We start from the raw sequence: 26,077 nt of genomic DNA, 5'->3' as shown, positions 1-26,077 counted from the left end.
AAATAAAGTTGGGAAAAGTTAACCTCCGAGTCTGATCACGCTCCACATCACAACACAACTAGGTAGATATCAATAGGAATATGTCAATTATAAAAAACCAATCCTGCTGTAGGCAAAAAGACTATGAAGTGAGTGAGATTCACTGCCTGCAAGAGCTTTAGAAGGTCTTGAAGCCTCAAGTGAAAGTGTGTTTTGGGGCCAGAAAATGTGAGCCAAATCCTGGAAGCCTGATCACAGCTAAGCATGATCCCATACCGCTCTTGGACTTTCCTTGAGTCGGCATACATATCTTCTCAGAAAGCTTTTATTTATGTGCTGTTTTGGGAATGTTTTGTGGGGTTAACTAAAAGTTTATTTCATCTTTTGAGGTCAAGTTTGCTCTTCTAGAGATTTCAGAGCCTAGGATAAATCATAAAAATAAAATATATCAGAGGTTTCCAAAATCTGCAATCTTTTTTCAGAGATTATTTTATGCTCTTCATCAGTTTCAGATTTGGTTTATGACAGTGATATTAGAGGTAGTTTCTTGGCCTTATGGGAGAAGCATTAGAAATTACGAGAGTCTATTAGTCTTTTTGAAGAATCTCCAAAAAACCTTTTTTTTTTTCAATGTATGCGACATCTAGGAAGAAAGTTTTGGAAGCACATCTTGGAAGTTGAATGCTGTTGAATGAAATCAAATAGTTCACTTAATGAAATAGTTGGCGAGGATGAGCATTTGAATGAGTTTCAAAAAGTATGAGACGGGCAATGAAGATTTAGCTGTAAACTTCTCAAACACTAAAACATCCTTGTTACTTGGTGTTGTTAAGAAACCTTTTGGAAGGAGGTTGCAGCTGAGAAAAGGGAAAACTTTGTGACCATATTCATCTATATCCCTGTTCTAGTTAGATAAAAAAGAAAAACTTGTGAGCAAATTCATCTATTCCCTAATCCCATTACTGTATTAAAATAAAAAGAAGTACAGAAATGCAGCAGTTGTATTTAGCTCAGGAAATATGGCTCTATGGTCTGTATGTCATTCAATTATCTGTAGTTTGTCTTGGAGATGAATGGCTGTGCATAGAACGCAATAAACTTGCTAGGAAAAGGCTTTTTCCAATTCATAAGGTAGCCAGTAGAATCAATTCCTTTGCTATTGTGGAATGAGTTGAAGGCATAGCCTTCCATTGAGAAAACTGGGATGTTGGAGCCATGCATTTTCCTCAATTGATAGAACTTGTTTTAGCACCTCATTGTTATAAGCTATTGGCTGTTGTTTTGGCAATTCATGACTTATATCACTTAAAGAAATGGTCCCTTGATGTTCTCCCTAGATTGTGCCAAGTCAAGTACCACTTCATAAGGATACACTATGAACATTCTCAATTATACAATGTTTATGATAGAACATGATCTGCACACTTGGGACTTCAACTGTCGTCCAATCAGAATTGGTAATGGCAGCAACATGCAAAGCAATTTGGCTGTGTTGGGTTCTCAGCAACATTCAGTTGGACCGTATGCTTTGTACAGTTTGATTTGTTCTAATCTATTAGCCATTTGGTTCTCAAAAAAAATGAATTTATATGCTAGAATCAAACTTATTGAAATACATCAATTAGGAGACTAGAAAGTACGGAATAAGGTAGTGGAATTGTTTTATCATTCCGCTGAAGATTAGATTACAAGAATTTTGAATGCAACTTTGAAATTTCAAATTTATTTTCAGAAACTTAGACCTCCTTTGTGTTAGAAAAAAAACTTTGTTGTAGCAGAGTTTTGCTTTTGACAACCAATTAATCATTTAATTTATAATTTTATAGTTTGTAATTTGTAATAACCGGAAAATATACTAATATAGCTACGTATTGTATGTAGTTTGACTTCATTGTTATTCAAGTTAATTGATTTTAGTAAGTCTATGACGGCGAGCATGTTCTTAAAGCAGTGAAATGGATTCAAGCATTTTACATACTCTCTTTTTCTTGATTTTCTTTTATGTGGATTGCATTTTATGCAGAGGGAATACAATAATAGATTTTTGATTGCTGTCTCAGTAAGTCTAAGATTATAAATATTTAGATTATCTTTCCCTTTAGTTCAAGTTTATGCACCATAGTAAGTCTGCATAAAAAAGTATCCATGTAGTCAAGGGGTTCATTCTATAGATCTTGTTTGGTGTTATCTTTTTCTATCATGGAGATCGTTTTTCATGCCGAGGAAGTGTAAGAACAGGTTTTTCATTTGTGAAGGTTCTTGTATGTGTTTTCTTTATTTTACTAATCCATTGCTTTCCTTTTCTATATTTGGGCCAGCTTTTGTAATTCTAATGTGCAATTTATTTCTGCAGATGACCAAGCCAATTATTGAAGCAGGACTGTATCCTCATTTTAACTTTTTATAGTTATAAAAGATGGATTGTACATACTTTTTAGTATTTTTTTATTCATCTTATAAAACTTGCAGTTTTGATTGTCTCTTTACATGAGGGTAGGGTGAACAAATTTTGGAAATGCTAGGTCTCATTATGGCTCCTCCCAAGCCTTATGGGTGCCTTTTTTTGACTTATTTTTCATTGTAATGACTTCATGTGTTGAATTCACATTAAGTAATATTCGTCTGAAGAAATGGGACAAAATATATTTAATAGAGTTCAATTGTCATTTGCGGTTTGTCCTTTTGTTCATAAATGTACTGATATTTATATGATCTACATAGCTCCACAAAGTTTACTAATGTGGGGATGCAAGGACAGGTTTCAAGGATCGGGGGACCAAGGGACTAAAGTGGGGACTGGTGGTGGAATAAGAACTACTGAATATTTATCAAATTGCAAATTAGTAAAATACAAAAACTTAAATACTTCTAAACTTGAAGTGAACATCAACAATTTAACCTTCAAGTTTGAACAATGAAAATGTCCAATTTGATTTTTGTATATTCTAGATTAAGTACAATGATTTCAAAATAACAAAAGGGAGTGAAGTAAGGCTTCTAATTATCCCTAAAATCTTCATCACTAGAATTACTGGAAGTGGACTCATGATCAAACTCTTCCAAACTAATACCAAGAAGCTTTGCTTGTGTAACTGTAGTATCCTCATCAATCTGTGTTGGTTTCTTTTACTCTACATCCTACTGTGTTATTGGACTTTCTTTGTCTGAAAGAGTCTTGTGTTCAATGAGATGCAAAGCACTATGTACAACCAAAGGCTTCTCTCCTCTCCTAGAGGTAAGTTTATTCCTCTTAAAAGAGTGGATGAAGCTGATAATTCTCAAATTTGAAATAGGATTTAGCAATACATTATTAATAAATTTAAAAGATAAGAGACTAAAAAAAAAAAAAAAAAAAAAAAAAAAGAGTGAATAAACTTAAAATCTAAGTTGTCGGTTGGGGTGAGAGTCCAGTTTATGGATTCGTGATTTTTTTCTCCATTACGATTCGTATGGATTTGTGTGTGTATATATATATGCCTTATATATACGAAAAAAAAGAGAAATATACATAACTGTAAAACTAAATCATTTCATAGTATGAAATTATGAATCTATGATGCTTGATCATTGATCAATGCCAAATGTCAAAGATAAACATTAAAAAGTTAAATACTTGATCGTTGGTCTATGTTCACGATTCTAGAGAAAATCATCACATTAATTTATTGAATTACAAAATGAAAATTCAAAATATAGTTCCTTAGAGTTTGAAACATGATTCAATGTTCATGAATCATGAAAGTGTTCATCAATCATCGAATGGATTATCACAAAAATCTGGATCAATGGGGTCTTCAACAATTGCAATTGGTAGATCATCATCCTCATTGGAACCCAAACTGATTCCACTAGCACTAGAGGGTGCCGTGTCATCCTTATCATCATCACATCAAGCAAAGTGGCATTAGTGAGATCTTGAATGATCATATGGAAGTCAATAGACTTGGGTGCTACATCCCATAGCTTCTCCACCCCTCTTCTTGTATTTTGGATACTTACGTGCAATGAGGCGCAAGTTGTTGGGAACAAACACCAAGTCTTCTGCTTTTTTTGAACCCAACTGGTTACACTTCATTGAGTAGCTAAAGGAGTATGTACTCTAATTCCATTCAGTGGTAGCAGAACTCGCAACTTAGAGAGAAAACCAATAAAAAAAAATAAAAATAATACAAGATGAATTCAAGAGTGTGAAGCGTTGAGTGTTAAATTCTATAATGCAAGTGGCCAAAGAAAAAAAGACAAAAGAACATACAAAATTACTTTTGATAAAATCTTAATTACAAGAGGCTAGAGGTATACATAATCTTGCCCAAAAAGGTACCACCATGTAATAGCATCCATTTTGCATTGGTCATTCACAACAATAGGGTTTGCACCTTTCCATGAGATGAATATTTCAAATTCTGTTCTAACATTTGCCCCATTGCTGAAGAGTCTACTAAATGCCCTCTTATATCCTCTAGCAACCTCACCATCTCTATATGGCGCCACTTTACCTAAAATAGCAAGTACCTCTGCGCTATAATACCTAAGAGAGAGCATATGCTAGGAGGTGCAAAGCTGTTGTCATCTTATTCCAGTGATGAAGAACAATTGCTTCCACTTTTTTTTTACAAGGTGTCCTCAGGATCATTTTCTCTCCTTTGTATGGTCTAGGATATCAAATGATGTTCATGTAAGTTATTTTGATGTAAGTTATGTTAATTAAAAATTTAGATATCTCCCAATAAACAAGGATAGAGGATTGTATTAGAACTTACCAATTTTACTTTCTCCAACATGGTGTCTAGTGCATCATAGATGTCCTCCAAGCATGGTTTATAAGTGTCCTCAAACCAAATCATAAACGTGATAGGCTCAGTGAATTCCTATACATGATCCGCATAGCCCACCAATCATCATCCAATATCATTACCTTCACCTTTTGGGCCTTTTCTGTATTGTGTGATGCAAAGTAGGTTTCAACCACCTAAGAATATGTTAATAGTAAGTTAATAACATATTTAAAATATGTAAGCACCCCAAAAAATATTTTATTCAATTATGTAAAACATGGCATAAAATGATAAATGAAACTAAATAATCAGATTTTAAAATTTACCTTCGATAATTCCAATTTGGAGAAAGTTCTAAAAATTGCTTGTGACATATGGTGGTTTTTCACAAACATTTGAATCTCCTCACCTTCCTCGTATATTTGCCTCACCCATTCTATTTGGGTGCCAATTGCTTGAATCACCAAATTAAGGGAGTGAATGGTTCACGGTGTCCAAAAGATGTGATCATATCTACCCTGTACCAAAGCACCTGCAACCCTACAAACTTTTGCATTGTTCGTAATTATTTGGACAACATTGTCATGATCCATTGACTCTATAGAATCAATGATAATTTTGGCAATGAACTCTCCATCTTTTACTTCTCCTTTACAATCAACCTCTCTCAAAAGCATTGCCCGCTTAGGGGATACAACAATTACAATGATTAGTGCATAGTTTTGGCAATTATTCCATTCATCGAAAACAATAGACACACCTGTTTGAACCCAAGAATCTCTTTTTGGTTTTAGTTAGATCTCTACATTTTCTCTCTCATTATGTAATAAGGTAGTGGTCACCTTTTCATATCTAGGGCCTTGGTGACAAGAAGGTTCATTATTTATTGCTTGCACTAAGAAGCTGCATTGTTTTTTGTTGCACTATCTCCCTATAATAAGGTGTTCTCACTAAGTTGAATGGAATACCATTCCCATAGAGGCAATGACCCATTTTTTCATCAACAATATCTCTTAACTCATTTTGAAATGACTTATCTAATGGACCTCTCTTGCAGGTGGTGGCTCTTCTACTTCTTCATCCTCCCTAGAAGGCAAAGGCAATAAGGGATGTCTAGAGGCTAGTTGAGTGGGCTGCGTCATTATTTTTTTGTTTCCTGGTATAACCATCTTGTTTCTCTTTTGAAATTGATTTGTCAACATCTTCTTGTTATTTATGAATGCTGCTATTTGCCTAGTTGACAACCCCCTTCCTATCTAGCTCCTCACACATATTAATCCCTCTACCTCCAAGGCCCAAAAAATGAAGTTTGACTCAGGGGTAGGAGCTTTTATATTGTGTGTTACAAAAATTACATTTCCAAATAAACCTTCCACCTACAGGAATTGAGAAATTATTGTAGGTTGTCTCCATAAAGGAGACCCTTTATTAATTTTAAATGTTTTGAGGCCCCTCCCCACTTACTGAGCTTTGACTGCTCATTGTTGCAATCTCTGAGAAAAAAAACAAAAAAAAACGTCAAAACTTCTACAAAAACTTAATTTAAAAAAAAATCTTCTAAAAAACTTAAACAATCTATCAAAAAACTAAAGAATTATGGTTGAAATACATGCCTTGAACACTAAAGTCTGCTTTTTGGAAGGTATCTTGTAATGTACCTAACCACATGACATTGAAATTTTCCACTACAAGTCACATACCTTTGTACCCAAGAGAAGCACTTGAGGGAAACAACCAAGCAAAATACCGAAGAGTAAATTGTTAGAAATATAAAGTCCACCAAGATAATTGAGAGGGGGGGAGTGAATCAGTTATCCAACTATTAAAACATTTATCAACCTTAATAATCTTTAACCATGTGAGCAATGTAATCAGCAACCATAAGAAGATACAGATAAACAATAACACCAAATATGTTAACTAGGAAAACCCTTGATCAGAGGGGAAACCCCGATGGGGATGGTACCAACAAAATGATGTACTAATATTAAAGTTCCTTGTAAGAGGATAGACCCTATTAGGAGTTTGTAAAATACATTCAGTACATATCTCTCCCTGTTACGAGACTTTGAATCCCTGTTAGGAGATTCCAACCCTGTTAGGAGTTGCAGAAGGCAGATGGACCCACTGTCCAAACAGCTTCAAGGGCAAGCCCACTAAACTTACTGTCCAATTGATCTCTGTATTATTCTTTGCAGAATAATAGAATGAACTGTACTTGTACTTTCCTCTTCCTCTGTCTTGTCAACCGGACCAATCTTCTATCTCGATCAAATTACCAACTTCACATCCAATAATCCCCTGGATCGCTTACTCGCATTTACCAAATACTCTGCTCTTGTTCACTTGATCTCAATCGCAATCCATATTTCAAAAAAGGAAAATGTTCTTCCTTTATACTGTGTTCTCAAAATAATTACTTGAGTCGGTTGTGTACCTTTCCCAATTAATCAAATAGAACTTCAATAAGATAAACACTTATTTTGACAATCACATATTATTGTCGGCTATCACGCGCACTTCATCACGTTACCAAGTAACTGTCTTCTTCTTGTAGCTAACTTCACATGTCGTGATTATATCCTTGTTAAAGATATAACATGAAAATCATTAACTGCTTCTTACTTGCTCTGTTTTGGAACAATCTTCACTAAACATCGCATAACTTGCGTCCGTCTTCATAACTTTGCTTGTGCACTTATCTACTTACTCAAGACCACTGTAGAATATGTTTGTAACAGTGCAATTCTCCAACTGATACCAAAAGTTTTTACTAGCTCAATCTCAGTCTGCTACTTTGCTAGCCTTCACAGAAACAATACAATGTTGACATCAATGACAAACATAGTCATGAATGCAACATACAATCTCATCAACTACCTCATATACTCCCCAAAGAATATCATCAGCATTCATTGCTAACATAAATACTTGAGAGAAGTCTTGAAGGGAAATACCCGAGGGAAGCATTGGAGGGAAATAATTGAGGGAATTACTTGAGGGAAAATACCCGAGGGAAAAGTACCTTTGACACCTTCGAGCCTCAATCAACTATACTTGGCACTCTTTGGCTTTAGACGATACTGTTCTCCTCCATTCATAGATAATTACTCTGTCATAAGATTATTGTAATGCAAGAAATCATCGACACAGAGTATACACAAACAACATTGAATAGCTAAGGACTAGATATTTATAATTATATTTCCATACAGTAGAGATAGATCCAACAATGAAGTACAAAGTGAAATATTTGAAGCGATATCTCGAATGATAGATGAGGGTGAGGAGTTACTCTCATTGAAACTATAAATACAGAATAGGGAGTATCTTGTACCTTCTGAAATTGCATACAAACTACCTTTAGCCTTCATCTTTCAGAAACATGAGTCAAACACATTCCATAATGATTTACAATGCCCTTCCATCTCCTTATAAAGGCCTCGAGGAATTGTCTAGAGATTTACAACAAGTTGACATTATTTTATTAATTTATGAATTTTTGTCCCCTTTTTATTTAATATTTAATTCAATCAAGTCCGTCCTTATGATATTTAAATTTTTGGACCACTTAATTAACCTAATTAAGACACTTATGAAAAATAAGGACATTACAGATCCTCATCGCCAAAAGCAATATCGTTGAAAGCTTGATGCTGCACCATTATTACAAACACCACCTGCAAATCTCCAACAAATTTCCATTGTGTCACTCTGATATATATGTTTCCATCCTTGGAGTCAAGATCCCAATGTAGCTAATCATCAAACACATCAATGGTTAGATAAAAAGCTTTTATGTTATCAATCTCCTCTGGAATCTCATAATTCGGGTTGATCTTGTTGTTTCCATGAGGAAGCCCCTCATAGGGAGGGAATTTAACCATGCACGTCTCATGCTCTACCAAAGGATATACTCCATAATCAACCAACTATAGTTGCTCCTATAAGAAATCATTGATAACATGTTCATGAAGTTGATCAATCACTGATAGAGCCTGATCATTCAAAGTGTCACTGATAGAAATCCCATTTCCATCAAGTTGATCATTAGGTGCTAGTTCAACGAAATTGGTGCAATCTTCACCTTTTTGGAAATTTGGATGTGTTATAGTTGAAGGGAAAATTGCTGACTCATTCTTGTCCAAATCCTCCTGTGGCTGTAGTGAAGGCACGACTTCATTCATAGGGCTCATAATTCTAAGTACCTCATTGTTTATTACCCAATTGAGATTTATGCTGCAGGTCCTATTACCTTCAAAGGATGAGTACCTCAACCTTAGGTCTTTGTAGTCCTTGAGGGATATGTTTGTCTACTATCCTTCATCGATCCAATCCTTCTTGATTTTTTTCAATGACTTAACAACAATCCATTTCTAAATTGTTCCACAGGCTTGCGAAAATTGGGCTTTTATACTACTTCAATGTACCTAACTGCAAGATACCTAAATTTTCATTGTACGTCACGTACTTCTATACCCAATGTTAAAGTACCCAAGGGAAGTACCTAAGGGAAGCACCCGAGGAAGTACCTGAGGGAAAATACTCGAGGCAAGTGCACGAGGGAAGCACCCAAAGGGAAGTACTTGAGGGAAGCACTCGCGGGAAGTACCTAGGGGCAAACACTTGAGGGTAGTACTTGAGGGAAGCACTTGAGGGGAGTACCTGAGGGGAGCACCCAAGGGAAGTACTCGAGGGACGCACTAAGTAAAGTACCTGAGGGAAGCAACTGAGGGAAAAGTACCTTTGGCACCTTCAGCCCTCAATCAACTACACTTGGCACCCTTTGGCTCCAAACCGTAATGTTCCACTCTAATTTTAGATAATTACTTTGTCATAAGATTATTGCAATACATGAATGAATCATTGACACAGAGTATACACCAACAAGATTGAATAGCCAAGAACTAGATATTTATAATTATATTTCCACACGATAGAGATGGATCTGAAAATGAAGTATTAAGTGAAAAATTTGAAGCAATATCTCCAGTGGACAAACTAGGGCGAGGAGTTACTCCCACCGAAACTACAAGTACAAAATAGGGAGGATCTTGCACCTCCAAAACTACATACAAACTATCTTTAGCCTTCAACTTTCAGAAACACAAGAGTCAAATGCATTCCATAATGATTTACAGTGGCCAACCATCTCCTTAGAAAGACCTCTACGAAGTGCATGGAGATTTACAAAAGGTCAACATTATTTTATTAATTTATTAATTCTAGTCCCCTTTTTATTTAATAATGAAATTAATTAATTAAATAAGTCTTAATGATTTTTAAATTTTTGAACCACTTAATAATTAATCTAATTAAGACACATGAAAATTGGGGTCATTACATATTTGGCACTTCACAATGTTATTTTCCGAATTCAATCACCTCTCTTCAAATCTGCAAGATGCAGAGCAAAATGAGAGAGCAAATGTGAAATGAAATGTGTTTTTGGAGGCTTCACATTAGGGTTGTTTTAGGGTTTGGAGCATTTTATTTTTAAAGTCACTTTGACCCCCTTTTTTCATAGTTTGGCTCGTGGATCCTTGAGGGTCTATGTTGGATTCCCCGTGGGTCCTTGAGGGTCTATGTTGGATTCCCCAGAGTTTGTGATGGATATGGGCAGGGTCCATGTTTGACCTTGTGGGTCATCTTGATGAATCCATAGGGTTAAACACAAACCCTGCTTAGATCCATCATGGACCGATTTGTGAATCCTGTTCACACCCATACTCGGTTCAAGGGCCTAGGGTGCAAATCCGGTAACATAGCTTAAAGTATAACATAATTAAAATTAAGTTAATGAAGGGTCAAAAAGACATGAAATGAAAAGTTGTGACTCCCTTAAACATAAGATACAAAAAGGAAGAAAAGAACTCCATTTGGAAGCAAAGAGAGGAAGAATAGAAATGGAAAGGTGTGATTCAAGAAAGCATTAATGGAAGATAAAAAGGAATAAGAAGAAAATAAGGAAGTGGCTCCTTCAAAAGGCAAAGTTATGACTCTCTCAAAGATAAGATTATTAATCTCCAACAAGAGACTACAAAGAGGGTATGGGGGATTGCCAAGTACAACGAAAGAAACCAACCAACAAAAGGACCACCAAACGGTGTTTGGGGAAAACAAAGCGAAGAAGATTAGGAGGTGGGAGCAGCAACCAACAAGCAACTAGCTGCTCCCCACTGTGGAAAAGAAATCCAAAACTGGGGGATATTGCCCATGGAAAGAAGATGCCTTGTGCTATCTTTGAGATCCACTAGAAGTGGAGGACCATTGACGCATATATCTCTCGCGAGGTCTTATAGACCTTGTGTGACTAAAGAGGGGGGGGGGGGGTGTGGAGAACGTGCTATCGCTTTGTACTCTAGGCCAGAGAAGTCATTGGAAATGAGGTGATTAGCTGATCAACGATTTATCTTAGAGATTAGATTTGTAAGGTGTGATCCAAAAGTCTCATGGTCTCTTGTAAATGAAGTGCAAGGCACCGTTGGTTGGTAGACTCGAAGAAGAGATTTTGGTAATCTCTGAAGAGGATAATAAAATCTCCCCTAGATCTCATAATAGATAGGACAACAAAAAATAAAGTGTATATTCAACTCTGCCACCCTATGTCGTGAAATCGACAAACGCGATCCTCCTTCTCAATCTAGTGATAAGTCTGAGTATGGAGTCGATGAGAACCAACTCTGGAGGAACCTAAGGTGATGTAGAGTGCATGAGTCCAATGCCAAGAAAGATATGTAGGGTGAATGATGACTCAATGTTGAATAAGTAGAAATTGCTCTGCATAGAAGGCCATCCTCAGACGAAGTCCCTTGTGGGGATCGACTTATGTGGTGGTAATGTACTGTTTGTAAATATCCAATTTGATGTGCTTGTTTAACTCTTGCCATGAGGGAAGGAGATGAGCAGGAGCGTCCAAAGAGTACTAAAAGGGAGGGAAATAGTTAATGTTGATCCCCACTATCTTTAGAAGGCCAAAAGTGTGCGCATACCAGCAGCAGGCCTGAGAAATGAAATTCGAACTTGCAATCTCCTCAGAAGACCACTAATTGAGGTAGGGATATTTGTGTCGCCCATCAGTCGAAGAAGGAAGAGAGAGTCTGGTAAGCTTTGAAGAGGATTACAAAATCTCCCCTAGATCTCGTAGTAAATAGGACAACAGAAAATAAAGTGTATCTTTGTCTTTGCCACCTTATGTTGCAAAGACGACAAACGTGATCCTCCTTGTCAATGTAGTGATAACTCTGGGTACAGAGACAATGAGAACCAGCTCTGAAGGAACCTAAGGTGATGTAGCGTGCATGAGTCCAATGCTAAGAAAGATATGAAGGGCAAATGATGACTCAATTTTGAATAATCAGAAATTGCTATGCATAGAAGGCCATCCTTGGGCTGAGTTCCATGTAGGGGTTGACCTATGTGGTGGTAATCTACTGTCTGTAAATATCCAATTTGATGTGCTTGTTCAACTTTTGCCAAGAGGGAAGGAGATGAGTAGGGGCGTCCAAGGCGTACTAAAAGGGAGGGAGATAGTTAATGTCGATCACCACTATCTTTAGAAGGCTAGAAGCGTGTGCATACCAGCAATAGGCCTGAGAAATGGAATCCGAACTCGCAATCTCCTCAAAAAACCACTAATCGAGGTAGGAATATCTGTGTCGCCCGTCAGTCGAGTCCGCAAAACATCGAAGATGACAAAGAAACCAAACAAGCTCGAAAATGCCCTATAGTCTGAAAGGATGAGCCCCAAACTCTGCCAAAATGATATTGAGGGGGGTAGAGTAGTTGTACTTGATGATGTGCAAGAGAAGAAGGAATTGGACCCCTCTCCACCATGACCCAATCTGACTTCAGCAACGAGTGACCCCAAACCACAAAACCATAAAGAGCCATAAAGAGCAATAATAATGAAGGGTTGTGACTTTTTCAAAAGGGTTGTAATTATGAAAGGCTGCAACTCTTGCAAAGGAAGCAATGTTGAAGGGTTTTGGTTCTCTTGAAAAGGTGGTAATTATGAAATGTTGTCTCTCACAAAGGGTAGAAATGGTGAAGTGTTGTTACTCTTTCGAAGGGTGCTACTTATGAAAGATTGTGACCATTGCAGGGGGCATACATGATGAGGAGGTGCTATTCTCCCCCACATTGGAAGATATAAAGGGGAGAATATTTCATTTGAGGAGGACATTCAAGGTAGATCAATGTGGGGAATAATATATAATTCTCAAAGGCAACAATAAAAAGGGGTGACTTAATTCTTATTAAATTTGGGAATCCTTTCACCAACTAAAGTATAAAGGACGTTTCATTCCAAGCATTAAAGGGGGAATTTATCAATCTATATCCTTTTTTGTCAATCATTAATGCCTCAATCAATCATCAAATCCACAAAAATATCAGTTCATTTTGGGATCAACAAAACATACAATTCAACAATCAAGTGTCAGTCCATCAAATCAACATTCGTTCAATCATCATCCACCAAAATATCAAATTGAAATTCATTATATCATTCAATCATCTAATCAACAATTACTTAATCATAATTCTACAATACTTCAAATCATCAAATCAAAGGAATTCATTCTATCAATCAATCATTCAACAACAATCAAATGAACAATCAAGTCAGGACATCAATAAGCATTAGTAATTGCATAGCATTGAACCAATCATATTTGTCTTAAAGCGATCTTAGTCAAACATAGAGAATCTAAATATTATATATAATTGGTATAAAACATCATTTCTTATTATAAGAGGCAAAGTGCATCTTATTTATGATTTCTTGCTTATAAATAATGTATGAACGGGATATTATTATTATTTGACCTTTTTACGAAGAATACATGCAATGATTGTAACTTTTATATGCTTTCTATAATCAATCATTGTAGTGATAATAAGGAATACAAAGAGCTAGAAATTCTTATGAGGTCCTCTTCAAAGCACATCACTTCATGTGGTAACGGGTTGTCCCATGAGGCCAAAGGGGTGCAAGGAGTGCCCCATCCTGGACATAGAAGGGAAGGATGCTAGGAACACCCTTTCCTCAAACCCTTGGCTAACCATTATTTATGGCACTCTAATCATTAGGAGGATAAGGGTGGCTATGCAAGAGGAGAAAGATTGTGAATTTCCCCACTAGGCACACCCATTCATATGGATGGCAAAGAGCCACATGATGGCCAAGAGGGATGATATCCACTCTTGGGCCTATGGAAGGAATTGTAAATGGATATGGAATTCCTCACTAGGTATACCCTTCATATGGATGGGAAAGAGCCACATGATGGCCAAGATGGATGATATTTTCTCTTGGGCCTAGGGTAGAGGATCGTAAAGAAATAAGGCACCCAATATGCATAGGACACGTCCCATGAGAGTACTTCACTTCACCTTGGTTGGAATTTGAAACTATTTTTGGTTGAAATGTTTGACCCCCAAGCATGCTTAATAGCCCTTCAAATAATGAGAATTTGAAATTTTGCATTGCTGCAATTTTTGTTACAATAAACACCCTCAATTTCTTGGGGAAACACTTGTCATGTGGTTTTTAAATTTTGTCAAGTCACATAATTTTATAATTGTTTACATTTATTGCCAAAAATAGCTATAAGTACTTGCCATTTATTTGATAATTTAGAATGTTTTTAAATAAGCTATTAAAAATCATTGGCAATTATGTCCTAATGCTAGAAAACATTGCATAAATCACACAATACTACAAACATCAATTATAGAAGCTCACACACATGATTACACCTTCACATCCATTTTTTATATTTAGTTTTCTAGTTGTTTAGAAAACTCAATCTTTCTCTCCTTTGAAAGAAAAGTTTGAATGGCTTGCTTACTATCTTGTATCTTGCTCCCATCTTTATACCAATTCAGCTAAAAATCTTATCTTCCAAAAATTCAATTTCAATCACAAAAGCATCCTTATCACTTATAAGGATGAGATGGAAGATAAGTCTTAATTAGTATTTGCATTTCTACACTTTATTAGACATATTTAGCTGAATAAAAGATTAATAACCTAAGTGATATACAAAATAGACTAACCTGAACCACTTGAACTTATACCTACAAATACTTTTAGCCAGAAGGGAATTTTACATTGCTTCACATTTGACTTTGAGACTTTAAACTTCCATTTTGTGAACGTCTTCATTGGATATCAACTTGTTGTTTGGTGGACGTGTATTGGAGCTTCATTGCTCCCTTTTGAATCTTATCTCCAGAGAAGTGATAATTGATCTCTATGTGCTTGGACTTGTGATGAAATCAAATAATCTATGTGATTTTGACTTCCCTTTGATTACCAATTTTTCACAATAAATGATTGTTGTTTATTGCTATACTAGGTAAATTACATACAAATAATAATAATATAGATGACAGTGTGCACCAAATACAAGAGTTAAGTACATCTTGAAATATATCTTTATTTGCTAATGAACTTGTTACAAAGAAGAAGACTGGAGATGGTCGGGTGAGGATTACAATTTATCCAACTATATCCTCCCCTTCCTTGGTGATACATGACATATTTAAAGGACCTAACGAGTTCCAAGGGGAACAAAATTGCCAACCAATTGACATTACAACTATTCAAGAGTGATAACAAACTTAGTACTAACAATCAATACATTGATGGATAGCTGATATTATCAAACATAACAATAGACATTTACGTCAACTATGTCATACCCCCAAAAGAAAAGTCGTCTTCTAAAAGACAAGTATGTATCCAATAATATCTCATAAGACTAATGTGTACTATACAAACACAAAGTTGTAGTGTACTTCAAAAATAAAATAGAGGTCTAGGGGTAACAACCCTAGTGGGTTCAAGGAATAGTGTCCCTCACGAGGGTTTGGGGGTAGTGCCCGATGAGTTTTGAGGGCAGCGTCCCTACTACCAAGACCAATATAATACCTTTAGAACCACATGCACTCCTTTGCACATCATTTTAAAATTATTTTGGACACCAAATACAATACAAATAAATCTTGAAATGAGAGATTTCATGTGAGAATTGTGAGATATCCTTTCCGTGTGCTTGCATTTTTTCTTACATGGTACAATTTCCTATGTCTTCCGTTTGATGTATAGTTTTGTTTGATCACCAACTTCCTTGGTCATAAGGGTGTTTTGGGTGTGCAATGTTAATTTGTCTTTGATGTAATGTAGCTTGACTTCGTACGAAGATGTCTTCTTGTGGCATATGGATTTTAACTTCTTTCTTGCCACTTGTGCGGTCAACTTCTCTCATACAAGAATCTTCCACTGCCATGCACCAACCTTCAACTTCCTTTGCACAATTGTTCTGCTCAGTGCAATTGTTTTATTGTTCCTCCATATGGTTGACCATATGATTAATTTGTCCCATACAAGTAACATGTTGCTCCATACGGTTGACCTCTTTCCTTCTCAGTACACTAACTGTTCCACCAGTACAATGTGCTTCTCTTATTGTATGTCATGGAGTCGCTGGCCTGATCCCTCCTCTTATATGATGTGTGGACAACCTCTTGTCTGTATGGTGTGTTTCTCTTATTACTATACAATTAACTAGCGTGCTTCTCCCTTCTCTATTAATGCAGTCAACTTGTGTCTTTGTTCCTTCTCCTTTTCCCTTCGTATTTCATACAATTTGTAGTTTGTGCTTTTTCCATATACCGTATGATTGATGATTCTTTGGCATGATTTACAGACGTGATTGCTTTATGTGGTGCTATGGCAATTTTTGCATGTCTTTCAATTTGATTTGTACAAGGTACATAGCTCTTTTTTGTTGTCCTATTCAACTTTGTACGTCATTTCTATTGTTATGTAATATACTTTACATGACACCATGTGCCTTCTGTATGGGGTGGTTCTCCTTTGGTACAATTATCAACTTTCCTTTGTCCCTTAAATTTATACTTTCCTTAATCAATTCTTCCTCGCTTCTTGTCTTTGGCTCAATCCCCATTCTTCTCACTTTCAGAATCAATTGTCCACCTAGTGTACTTTTATAATCCCCATCGACTAGCTTCGTCCACTTCCTGGACATGTAGCATGTTTCACTCTAAGTGGGAGACTTCTTCTAACCAACCATGAAATAGCCCATATTGTGAACTTGTGTCATCCTTAAAGCAGTCTTCCAACTTGAGTAACGCTTCGTCATTTGGTTCCATTCTCTTTGTTTCCATACTCCAATCATCATCTCTAGACTCTGAGTTGGAAGATGCCAATTATTCACAAATTGTCTAACTCCTCAGGTTGACGTACTTCCCCCCTTTACTCTAGATCAAGAGTGTGTTCCACTTCTAATTATGATTCACCTTGCCAAAAATTAGCCAAACTCTACTAAGAAGCGCATCATATGCCTTCTTTGCAAACATGATAACTACAAAATCTTGGAAAAACATTGTGTGCCAATTATTACCTTTTGTGCCATCAATGTTCCCAATGACTTAATTGCATGTTTTTCGACATCTATCAAATGGAAGGTTGGCGACAAGAGTGTTGGCTTGCTAAGGGCCTTCCATGACTCCTCCGAAACACATTCACCTCAGAGCCTTTGTCGACAATAGTATTTATTAGCTTTGGTCCCATTATTTCCATCTCAACCACTACAATCCTCCCAATGCCTATTGCTAGTAGCATCGGTCGGTGGTAATTGTCTTTTTGTTCCTTTTTCGACTTGACATGGTCCTAACTGAGTGTGGTTTTAGTTTTACTAACTAAACTGGTAATGGCCATCTTAGTTGTGGCATGGTTTACAGAAGATCAGATACTTGTATGGGTATGGTGGCGTGCAACGACTGTCTCATGATGGCCTTCTTTAACTCTAACTGTAGTGGAGTAATGGCAGCATCATTTGAGGTTGTTCTCTCCTCCGCCATTATTTATTCAATGTCAGTTTCACTTCCTTAAGTCTTTCTTTCTCCGTACAAGGGTTAGGGTATACTTCCTTCTTGGTTTGGAGTTTGGTGATTGCCAACACTTCCTCCTTTGGGTCTTTTACATCCAACACATTTACTCACTTTTGCTTTGGGCAGTTAGTGTCATCATGGTTCCCCAAACCCCACCACTTGCACAACAAACTCAGGGAGTTCTGTTTGCTCTGACAATTTCGCACGAAGTGACCCCACTTGTTACATTGTCAACTGAATGATAGGACATCCTCTTGAGTCGTACTACATTTGATTCCCACATTGATTTATATGATTGTCTGGGGATACATTTTGTGGTTTCGATAGAGTGGACTTTTCATGTGTAAAGAGTACTTGCATGCTTTTGGTCTTTAAGTTAAATGGACACTCCTTTATTAAATGGCCTATCACTTGGCAAATCCTTTAGAACATCACTTGCACAACAAACTCTTGTTCTGCCTGCTTTGTTTATGGAGTCATCTTCATTGACATATAAATTAAACTATCCTAATTATCTGTTTCTCTATTAATGTTTACTTTCTATACACCTTATGTTTTTGACTTTGACATTGATAGTTATATTTCCGTCATGAATATCCAACATTATTTCTAAAATGGAGCCCCAAATTTTTGCAAAAATTAGGTCTCCATCAAACTTGAGGATGAGATAACTTTGCTATTGGTGCAAGGGGCCTTTCTCTAAAGGTCATACTTGTGCATTAAGGCCAAAGGGGGCAGCCAACCGTGGTATGTGGGTTTATATTGATGAGATTGACAGAGTCATCGTAATAGTGTGAGGATGAGGATGGGGATGGTCATAGTAGGAGTAGAGTATATACTGTGATGAGTGTTTATAGTGTCATATTTGACTCACATGTTCAAGAGTTGCATTGGGTGCAGAGTTAGTTTGTGCCTATGCTGGATTATTGGCAGGATGGTTGGATGGGTATTGTGAAGGAGAGTATGCTGAAATCTCCTATGGAGTTGTCTTTTGGTGATACCCGACTTCTACATCATTAACATAGTTTTGGAGTGCTATGTTGCAAGTTATGTTGTTGGTTCTAATGATGTTACTGGCGTACAGTTGGTTCAATGATGACAGGGATGTCATGTGTTTCTTATGGGATCTTGGTGGAGGTTTCAATGTATTACCGGATTGCTTGAGGACGAGCATCTTGAGGAGGGAGGACTATAATGTCCCCATTTTTGGCGAGTCTTTGCAATTGATTGAGTTAGTTCATCATAGCAACCCTCATGAACTGGCAGTGAGATTTGAGTGTCTCAGTTGTGGACTTACAATTTTTAGTGAGTCTATTGCAGACAGTTGCCATATTTGGCAGTGCTGTTGGTAATGTTGGCAGTTGGTCATCACTTGCATTGGATGGGGCTATTTATTGCACGGGCTCATATTAATTAATTAATTATTAAGTATACATTATTATAAGGTACTTTACTATATTTAATGTTATGAAATGATGTTGTGTTAATGAAGCTTCTTAAGTGGAGTTACGTTTGGGAAACTAAGTGCCATTTGGGGATTATAAATTTGAGCCCATTGTGAAGGAAAAAGCATCTGATTGCCTATTTTGCTTTGTTGTCTTGTGAGGATTTCTGAGGTTGATGATTTCTATGCCCTTGCTGAAGTATAAGGGTTTGAAATTGTGAAGTGCATTGTAATTCACAGCTGTGGTATTATGAATTAGTTTTGAGAATTGTTCGAATTGAATTATAGATTTTCCGTACTGTTTTCCATTGTGTCTGGGAAGTCAATTAATTGGTAGCAAGTCTGGAGTTTGTAGAGGATTTCATTATCTATTGCCGAGGGTTCGATTTATATTAGAGGATGTTGCAATTGCATAGAATATATCTGCGAGTTTGGAAAAGGAAGTGTAGTGTGCTGGAGGCAGTGATTTGGCATTATTTGACTCGCTGCGTTCATCTTTCTAGGCCTGCATCCATTATTCTGGGTCCTGTGTTCAGCCATTTGAGGCCGTGGCTACCTGCGTGAGGCCTGCAACCTGATCTGAGACGCCAGCATTACCATTTACAGACCTGCAAATTGTTTGAGAAGCCCCCAATTCCTAGTAGAGGACACAGTTTGCATTTCAGGGGCTGCCGTCACTAAACTTGGCAGTGGTTCAACTCCCATCCAGCTGCAAATTAATTGTGAAGGCTCACAATCACATTGTGATGGTCTGCAACCATTCTGAAGGAGCTTGCGATCTGATTTTATGAGATCTGCGTATAACTTTTGGGTGGCCTATGGTTGTTCCAGGAAGGCACGTCCCTGTTGGCGGCTTAAGTAGCATTTTCAGAGAGTTGCGAACTGATTGAGAAGGAGCTATTGCATTCAATTAGCCTCATGTGTGTTTGGAGAGGGTGGCTAGAGTGACCTGGCAGGTTGGGAGCTTGACTGGGCACGGCATCACATTGAAATCTGCATTCTGTTCAGGTTCCTTATACTGATTTTGTCCATTTTGTGTAATTGCAGCTAGCATTGTCATTGTGAAATTGAACAAATAAGAGATTGATATTACCTGTCCATTTGTAATTTAATGTGCAAACTTTCATGTGAGAAAGAAAAATTGTTGTGATTGCAAATCCCAATTGTGACCAAAGCTGCAGCTTTGAATTATGAAACAACTTTCAGTTTAAGTTTAGATAAATTTGTATGTCATCCTATCCTTGGCATTGCATGTTTGTTGGAGGAAAAACTTCAAATTATATATATTTCAATTCAAAACTGAAAGACAATAAGATAGTTATCAGTATTTTGCCAATTCCGTTAAAGTGCCTTTCAGGGTCTTTACAGTAACATTTCTTTGAACCAAAATTTGCACTCTCAGGTCCATGAATGGCTTGAAATACATCCCCAAGATACACATTGTGCTTGTATTTTTCAGTATCTGTGGTATGGGCTACTCATTCAAGATTAGATATGGGGCTGAAAGCTGAAAATTTAATGTCATATTGAGACCAATTTGTTAATCACAAATTTTTAATGTTAAAAGAAAAAAATAAAAATTTGCAAAGAATATATCTATTTGCAGTGACTTACTTGTGACAATTTTAAAGTGTGCTTGTAATATTGAAATGGTCTATGATACACATGAATGACAGTTATTTTTCCCATTAGCAATTGCTTCCATTTTTTAATCGCTGGGGAAATACTATATAATTCCTTACCATATGTGCAATAATTTGAAATTGCTTCATGGAAGAGTTCTCAATAATATTAGACGAGCTTACATCCTAGCAATATGTTGATAATGATGTTACTAGCATGCTTTTACACCTAAAATGGTAGCTGCAAATTTGATGGTTCTGAAATGAGTGCATTGCTAATCTCCTACTCCAACTCAACAAATGCCGCTGCTTTCTATGCCAGCTAAAGGACTCGTCTCACACACACACATATTTGGATATTGGTTTTCGCTGGGTTCACTATGCCCATCCAAAAGATTTATCATCCAAAACAAAAACCCCAATTTCATCACCATTTTGCCAATAATGACAAAGATGAAATTCCATCTAATAAATCCATAAATATGAAACACCATCATTTATCATCCGAAACAAAAACCCCAATTTCATCACCATTTCGCCAATGATGAGAAAGATGAAAATTCCATCAAATTAAATCCATAAATATGAAACAACATCATATATATCTGGTAGAGAACATACATAATATTCTTAGTTCCCGATTCCGGATACAAATCCGATTCGGGCACGTGAATCGGATTCGTGATTTTTTATTTTTTTATTTTTCCCGTTATGATTCGTGAGGATTTGTGTGTGTGTATATATGCATTATATATATTTATTCCAAAGTTTGGCGCTTGTTTCCTTGGGGATTTGTGTTGTTGGATTCGTGAGGGTCTGCCTGGATTTTACAGATTTGACCCTGGTGATTTGTCCGGATTCGCGGCCCACTGATCTGGATAATATTGCAACATATAGTTCACCATTTTCTATTGACTACCATATTGACTCCTCTATCTGGGATCATACAAAATACCGACCAATAACCTGTAATGTATGTGATGTCCCCCTTCAGAAGTAGAATTTAATAATATGTAATTCAATATAATAATAATAATTTATTTATTAATAAATAGTTATAATTAATAAATATCACAAACAAATAATTATGAAATTATCTTGATGATTATATGCTATTAGCGAACACCTAATATGTTATTACTTGTTTATAATAAATATCATGAACAAATGAATTATTCACAATTATCTTCATGATTATATCTTACAAGTTATTAATAGTCAATAAATAATATATATTAATAATAATATGATTCATTATAATAACACTATAATATATAACTAACGTAAATCTATTTACTGACCGTAAGAAATTGTAGAACAAAGGAATAATATTAATATTGATTCATACAGGTCAGATCGGGAGATAAGCTAAAGCCATATAGAGAAGTGATAAATAATAATAAAAATTATCTATCATTTGATATCCCTTTAAAGATTATTACACCCAATAGATATTCAATCTGTACATTGAGCAACATGAGTCAACAATTGTCACATCGTAAAATGAGTAGAAAACTGATAAAAGAAAAGATGCAATAATAAGGATTTGGAATTAATTTATTGAAGTTCAGTGATCATTTTAAAGAGATGCTAGTCCATCCATGAAGGACAGGATTCAGCGATTCAGTAAATGACGACACCTCTCTGTTAAAAGAACAATAAAGATTTAACTGCAATAAGTCAAGGGGTGCGATCATAGTTAAGGAGTTGTCATTGATTAAAGAAGAGTCACAATCCTTTTGTGACACAACTGTTGAAAAGGGTACATGAAAGATGTAAAATTGAGATTGAACAGATTGAGGAGGGGGCATGGAATTATAATTGATTAAAAATTTAAATATGAGGATTACGGATTAGAAAGAAAAGGATTAGGAAAGGATCAGAATTATCATTTATGATTGATACTCATCGATAAAAAAAATAGAAACAAAGCAGCATTACAGAATAACACATATTTCCCAGGCAATCGAAAGTTCCAGTCTGCAGGAGATTCATTTCAGACCATGGGAAACTATAAGACATTCATTCAGGATCAGAACAATCATTCATTTGTCAACAATATGATCAGTTTACAACACATAAATTGCTAAAAACATATATTCTGTGCCAGATATATACAGAAGCTTGAAGCTCTTTTAATGATTGATGAACATACTTAAGACATACAAATAAATATTATAATTATATACAAAAAACCATATTCAATCCTATTAGTTTTTGATTTATAAAAGGGAAGTTTGTGATGTTACCAAGGAGGGGGTTGTATAAATCCGAGCAATGGATCTTATTAATGTTTGATAGCTTTTGTCGGATAAACATATGTATAATTATATGAGATATAATTGAGCTATAAATATATGAGATAAGAAATTAATATAATAATATACATATATTATATATATGATTAAATATATTATTATATTAATTATCTGATTAACAAATAGACATGTCCCTTCGTCTATTCATCTACCTATTCTCAATATATATCTAAAGAGGATGTTGCATTTGGAAAACACATACCAATCCGGCAGTGCTTAGTACATTTGCAGCGATCCTTGGAAAACTAACATGGTATCAAAGCCAAGCTGCAAATAAATAGACATTTATACACATCACAAGTATTGAAATTCTCTACATCTGGAATATTAATTACAGTGGCATACGGAGGACAAAAGTAAGGAAATCATTCCTCATAGGCAGTCAATGCCTCGAATAGAACAATGGACTTCTACAGAAAATATCAGTTGGAAATTATAAACCTTTATTTTGAGTGTATACCTTGTGGCAAAGGATTATCCTTGAACAAGAGGAAATAAAAGTTGAGTGTCACTGTTGATGTCCGATCTGCTACAACTGTACAGGATCTGAATGTGCATGCCTTAGATGATGAGGCACTCCTGCATTAGCATTGACAGAGATCAATGTCTAGTTAATGGCTTGGCTGCAATCAGGAGCAACTTGTGCGTAGTATTACGCAGATGTAAGATCATAAGGTGAGAAGCTCAAATGCTGGATTTGTTGAGGAATGTTGGTCGATTTGGGTCCGCTCGAAGGAAATATTAATGTAAAAGAAAATATTGATGTCGAAGTATTTCACATATAATACTTAACTATTGTGGCAATAGGAGTTGCCATGACACCTCTTCATGGGTTTGACCCATTTCATACTTCAATGTTTTCGCTCTGTACATGGCTAGTGGCTAATATGGACTAAGGACAGATTAGAAGAAGTGATACATGATATTTAAGGCCAATAAATGATGAACACTAAATGTAGAGACAACGATATTGGTATCAATAGTATGAGTATATATGGGAGGAAGCAAATTGTTCGAGCACATCGAATAAGAGAACATGATGGAAAAGGTGAAAATAGTCTCAGTCGAATACTGCTCCACATTAAGAGATTTACAAGAGTTTAGATATCAATAAGTTTACATAAAATAATGAATGTCATCATATGCGGACTAAGAATAAGCACTTATGGAACCATCGACACTTTTATAAGGGGATTATAATATAATATGCAATCAGACACATTGAGATCTATGATGATTGCAAAGAATATTGATACATTGGTAGTATAAATAAAGGAATTACTAGTGTGATATGATACTAACATAAAAGAAAGATAGTAATAAAGAAATACAGCGATAGCAGGTGACCATACCATGGAAAAATGTGGACCTTGTGCATTGGGTAAGTAAGGAAAACAAGTTTTAAAGCAGGAGAACTCCCATAGTTTGTTGGTGGCCACGTAGAAGGTGGACTCACCCAGGACCATTAAATAAGAAAATCTCAGCCTGTGCCTAGATTTGTATGCAAGGGGGAATTTAGTCTAGATGTCAATTTAATTTGATTAAATTAAATATCAATTATGAAGTAAGGAATAAAACAAGTATGAACTGCTTTAATAGAATAATCGACCACCTTTTAAGAGATTTGGTCTAAACATAAAGACCAGGTTGTATATGGATATTGTACAAGGTAAAAAGAGTCGAAGAGTGATCGGTAATCACCATATATTCAGAATATAGGTGAATGAAGGAGGTCATGTTAAGTTCTTCATGTTTTGGAGGGACAAGGTGACAAAATTGCAGATAAGTATTTATTATCCTTGTGTATTACATTTATCTACTCATTGTAGTTTCTCTCTTACTTGTATATATACTAGACCAATGATTTGCCTTGATCTTTTTTTTTCTTTGAGTATGATTCTTGCAGGAAAAAGAGGGAGATTGAGATTAAGAGGGAGACTGACATTTCAGGCAACCTTGAAAGAGAGGGAGCAAATAGAGAATGTAATTCAGTTAATCTTCGGTGATCTCAGTCATATTGGTTCAGAGGCAGTAAACCATGTTGAGATGGATTCTTCAGTGAGCTATAAATTGTAGCAATCATGAGGATTGTGATTCATGAATATACCTTGTGGCTATGTGATTTTAATTGGCCTACCCCCTGTGTACATCATGAGGAAGTGACAACTTCCAAATGATGTCACTTGTATTTGCAGAAGTTATTGTAAGGTGACAATCTTATAATAGCTTGTATTATGAGATCAAATAAATTGAGTAAATGGTGAATGTCTTGCATCTCAACATTTTGGGAGACCATTACTCGGAGTATTTGGTGAATATCTTTGATATTCTGGGAGGCCAATACTCTTGATATCATATGTGATATCAAACCTTATTTTGAGTAATTAATGAATATCTTATGATATTCTGGGAGACCAATACTCATGATGTCAAATGTGTTATCACACCTTATTTGAGTATTTGGAGAATATTGGATGTCGATATTCTAGGAGGCCAATGCTCTTGATATCAGATGTGATATCAAAATCTTTTGAGTACTTGGTGAATATCATTGATATTGTGGGAGGCCAATACTCGTGATGCTGAATGCAATATCATATGGTGGAAAACTTGTGAGGTATCTAATGAGATATCCTTAAATTTTATAATACTACCAATGGTGTAATATTTGTCTTTTGTTCATCCTCCCTAGCTAAGAGGGAGTGTTAATGTTTGATAGCTTTTGTCGGATAAGCATATGTATAATTATATGAGATATAATTGAGTTATAAATATGAGATAAGAAATTAATATAATTATATATATATATATATATATATATATATATATATATATATATGATTAAATATATTGTTATATTAATTATCTGATTAACAAATAGACATGTCCCTTCGTCTATTCATCTACCTATTCTCAATATATATCTAAAGAGGATGTTGCATTTGGAAAACACATACCAATCCGGCACTGCTTAGTACATGTGCAATGATCCTTGGAAAACGAACAGATCTTTGT

General features: G+C 35.8%; 1 protein-coding gene across 3 annotated transcripts in view; it reads left to right on the top strand.

Moving 5' to 3' along the window:
- LOC149565630 (uncharacterized) overlaps positions 1-26,077 on the top strand; it is a 122,900-nt gene that overhangs the window by 12,640 nt on the left and 84,183 nt on the right. For 2 of the 3 annotated variants that reach the window (XM_089819139.1, XM_089819138.1), the window contains exon 5: positions 2,333-2,361. The exons of the other annotated variant lie outside the window; for it this stretch is intronic. In XM_089819139.1, coding sequence (XP_089675265.1) covers positions 2,333-2,361 — 29 coding nt within the window. The remainder of the gene's footprint in view (positions 1-2,332; positions 2,362-26,077) is intronic. 3 annotated transcript variants of the gene reach the window in all.

The sequence above is a fragment of the Cupressus sempervirens genome, chromosome 3, assembly GCF_028749045.1.
Source record: "Cupressus sempervirens isolate cs-2001-9-10 chromosome 3, ASM2874904v1, whole genome shotgun sequence".
In the NCBI taxonomy this organism is placed as follows: Eukaryota; Viridiplantae; Streptophyta; class Pinopsida; order Cupressales; family Cupressaceae; genus Cupressus; species Cupressus sempervirens.
Note: the sequence above shows the minus strand (reverse complement) of the source record. Positions and strands in the feature narration are given on the sequence as shown.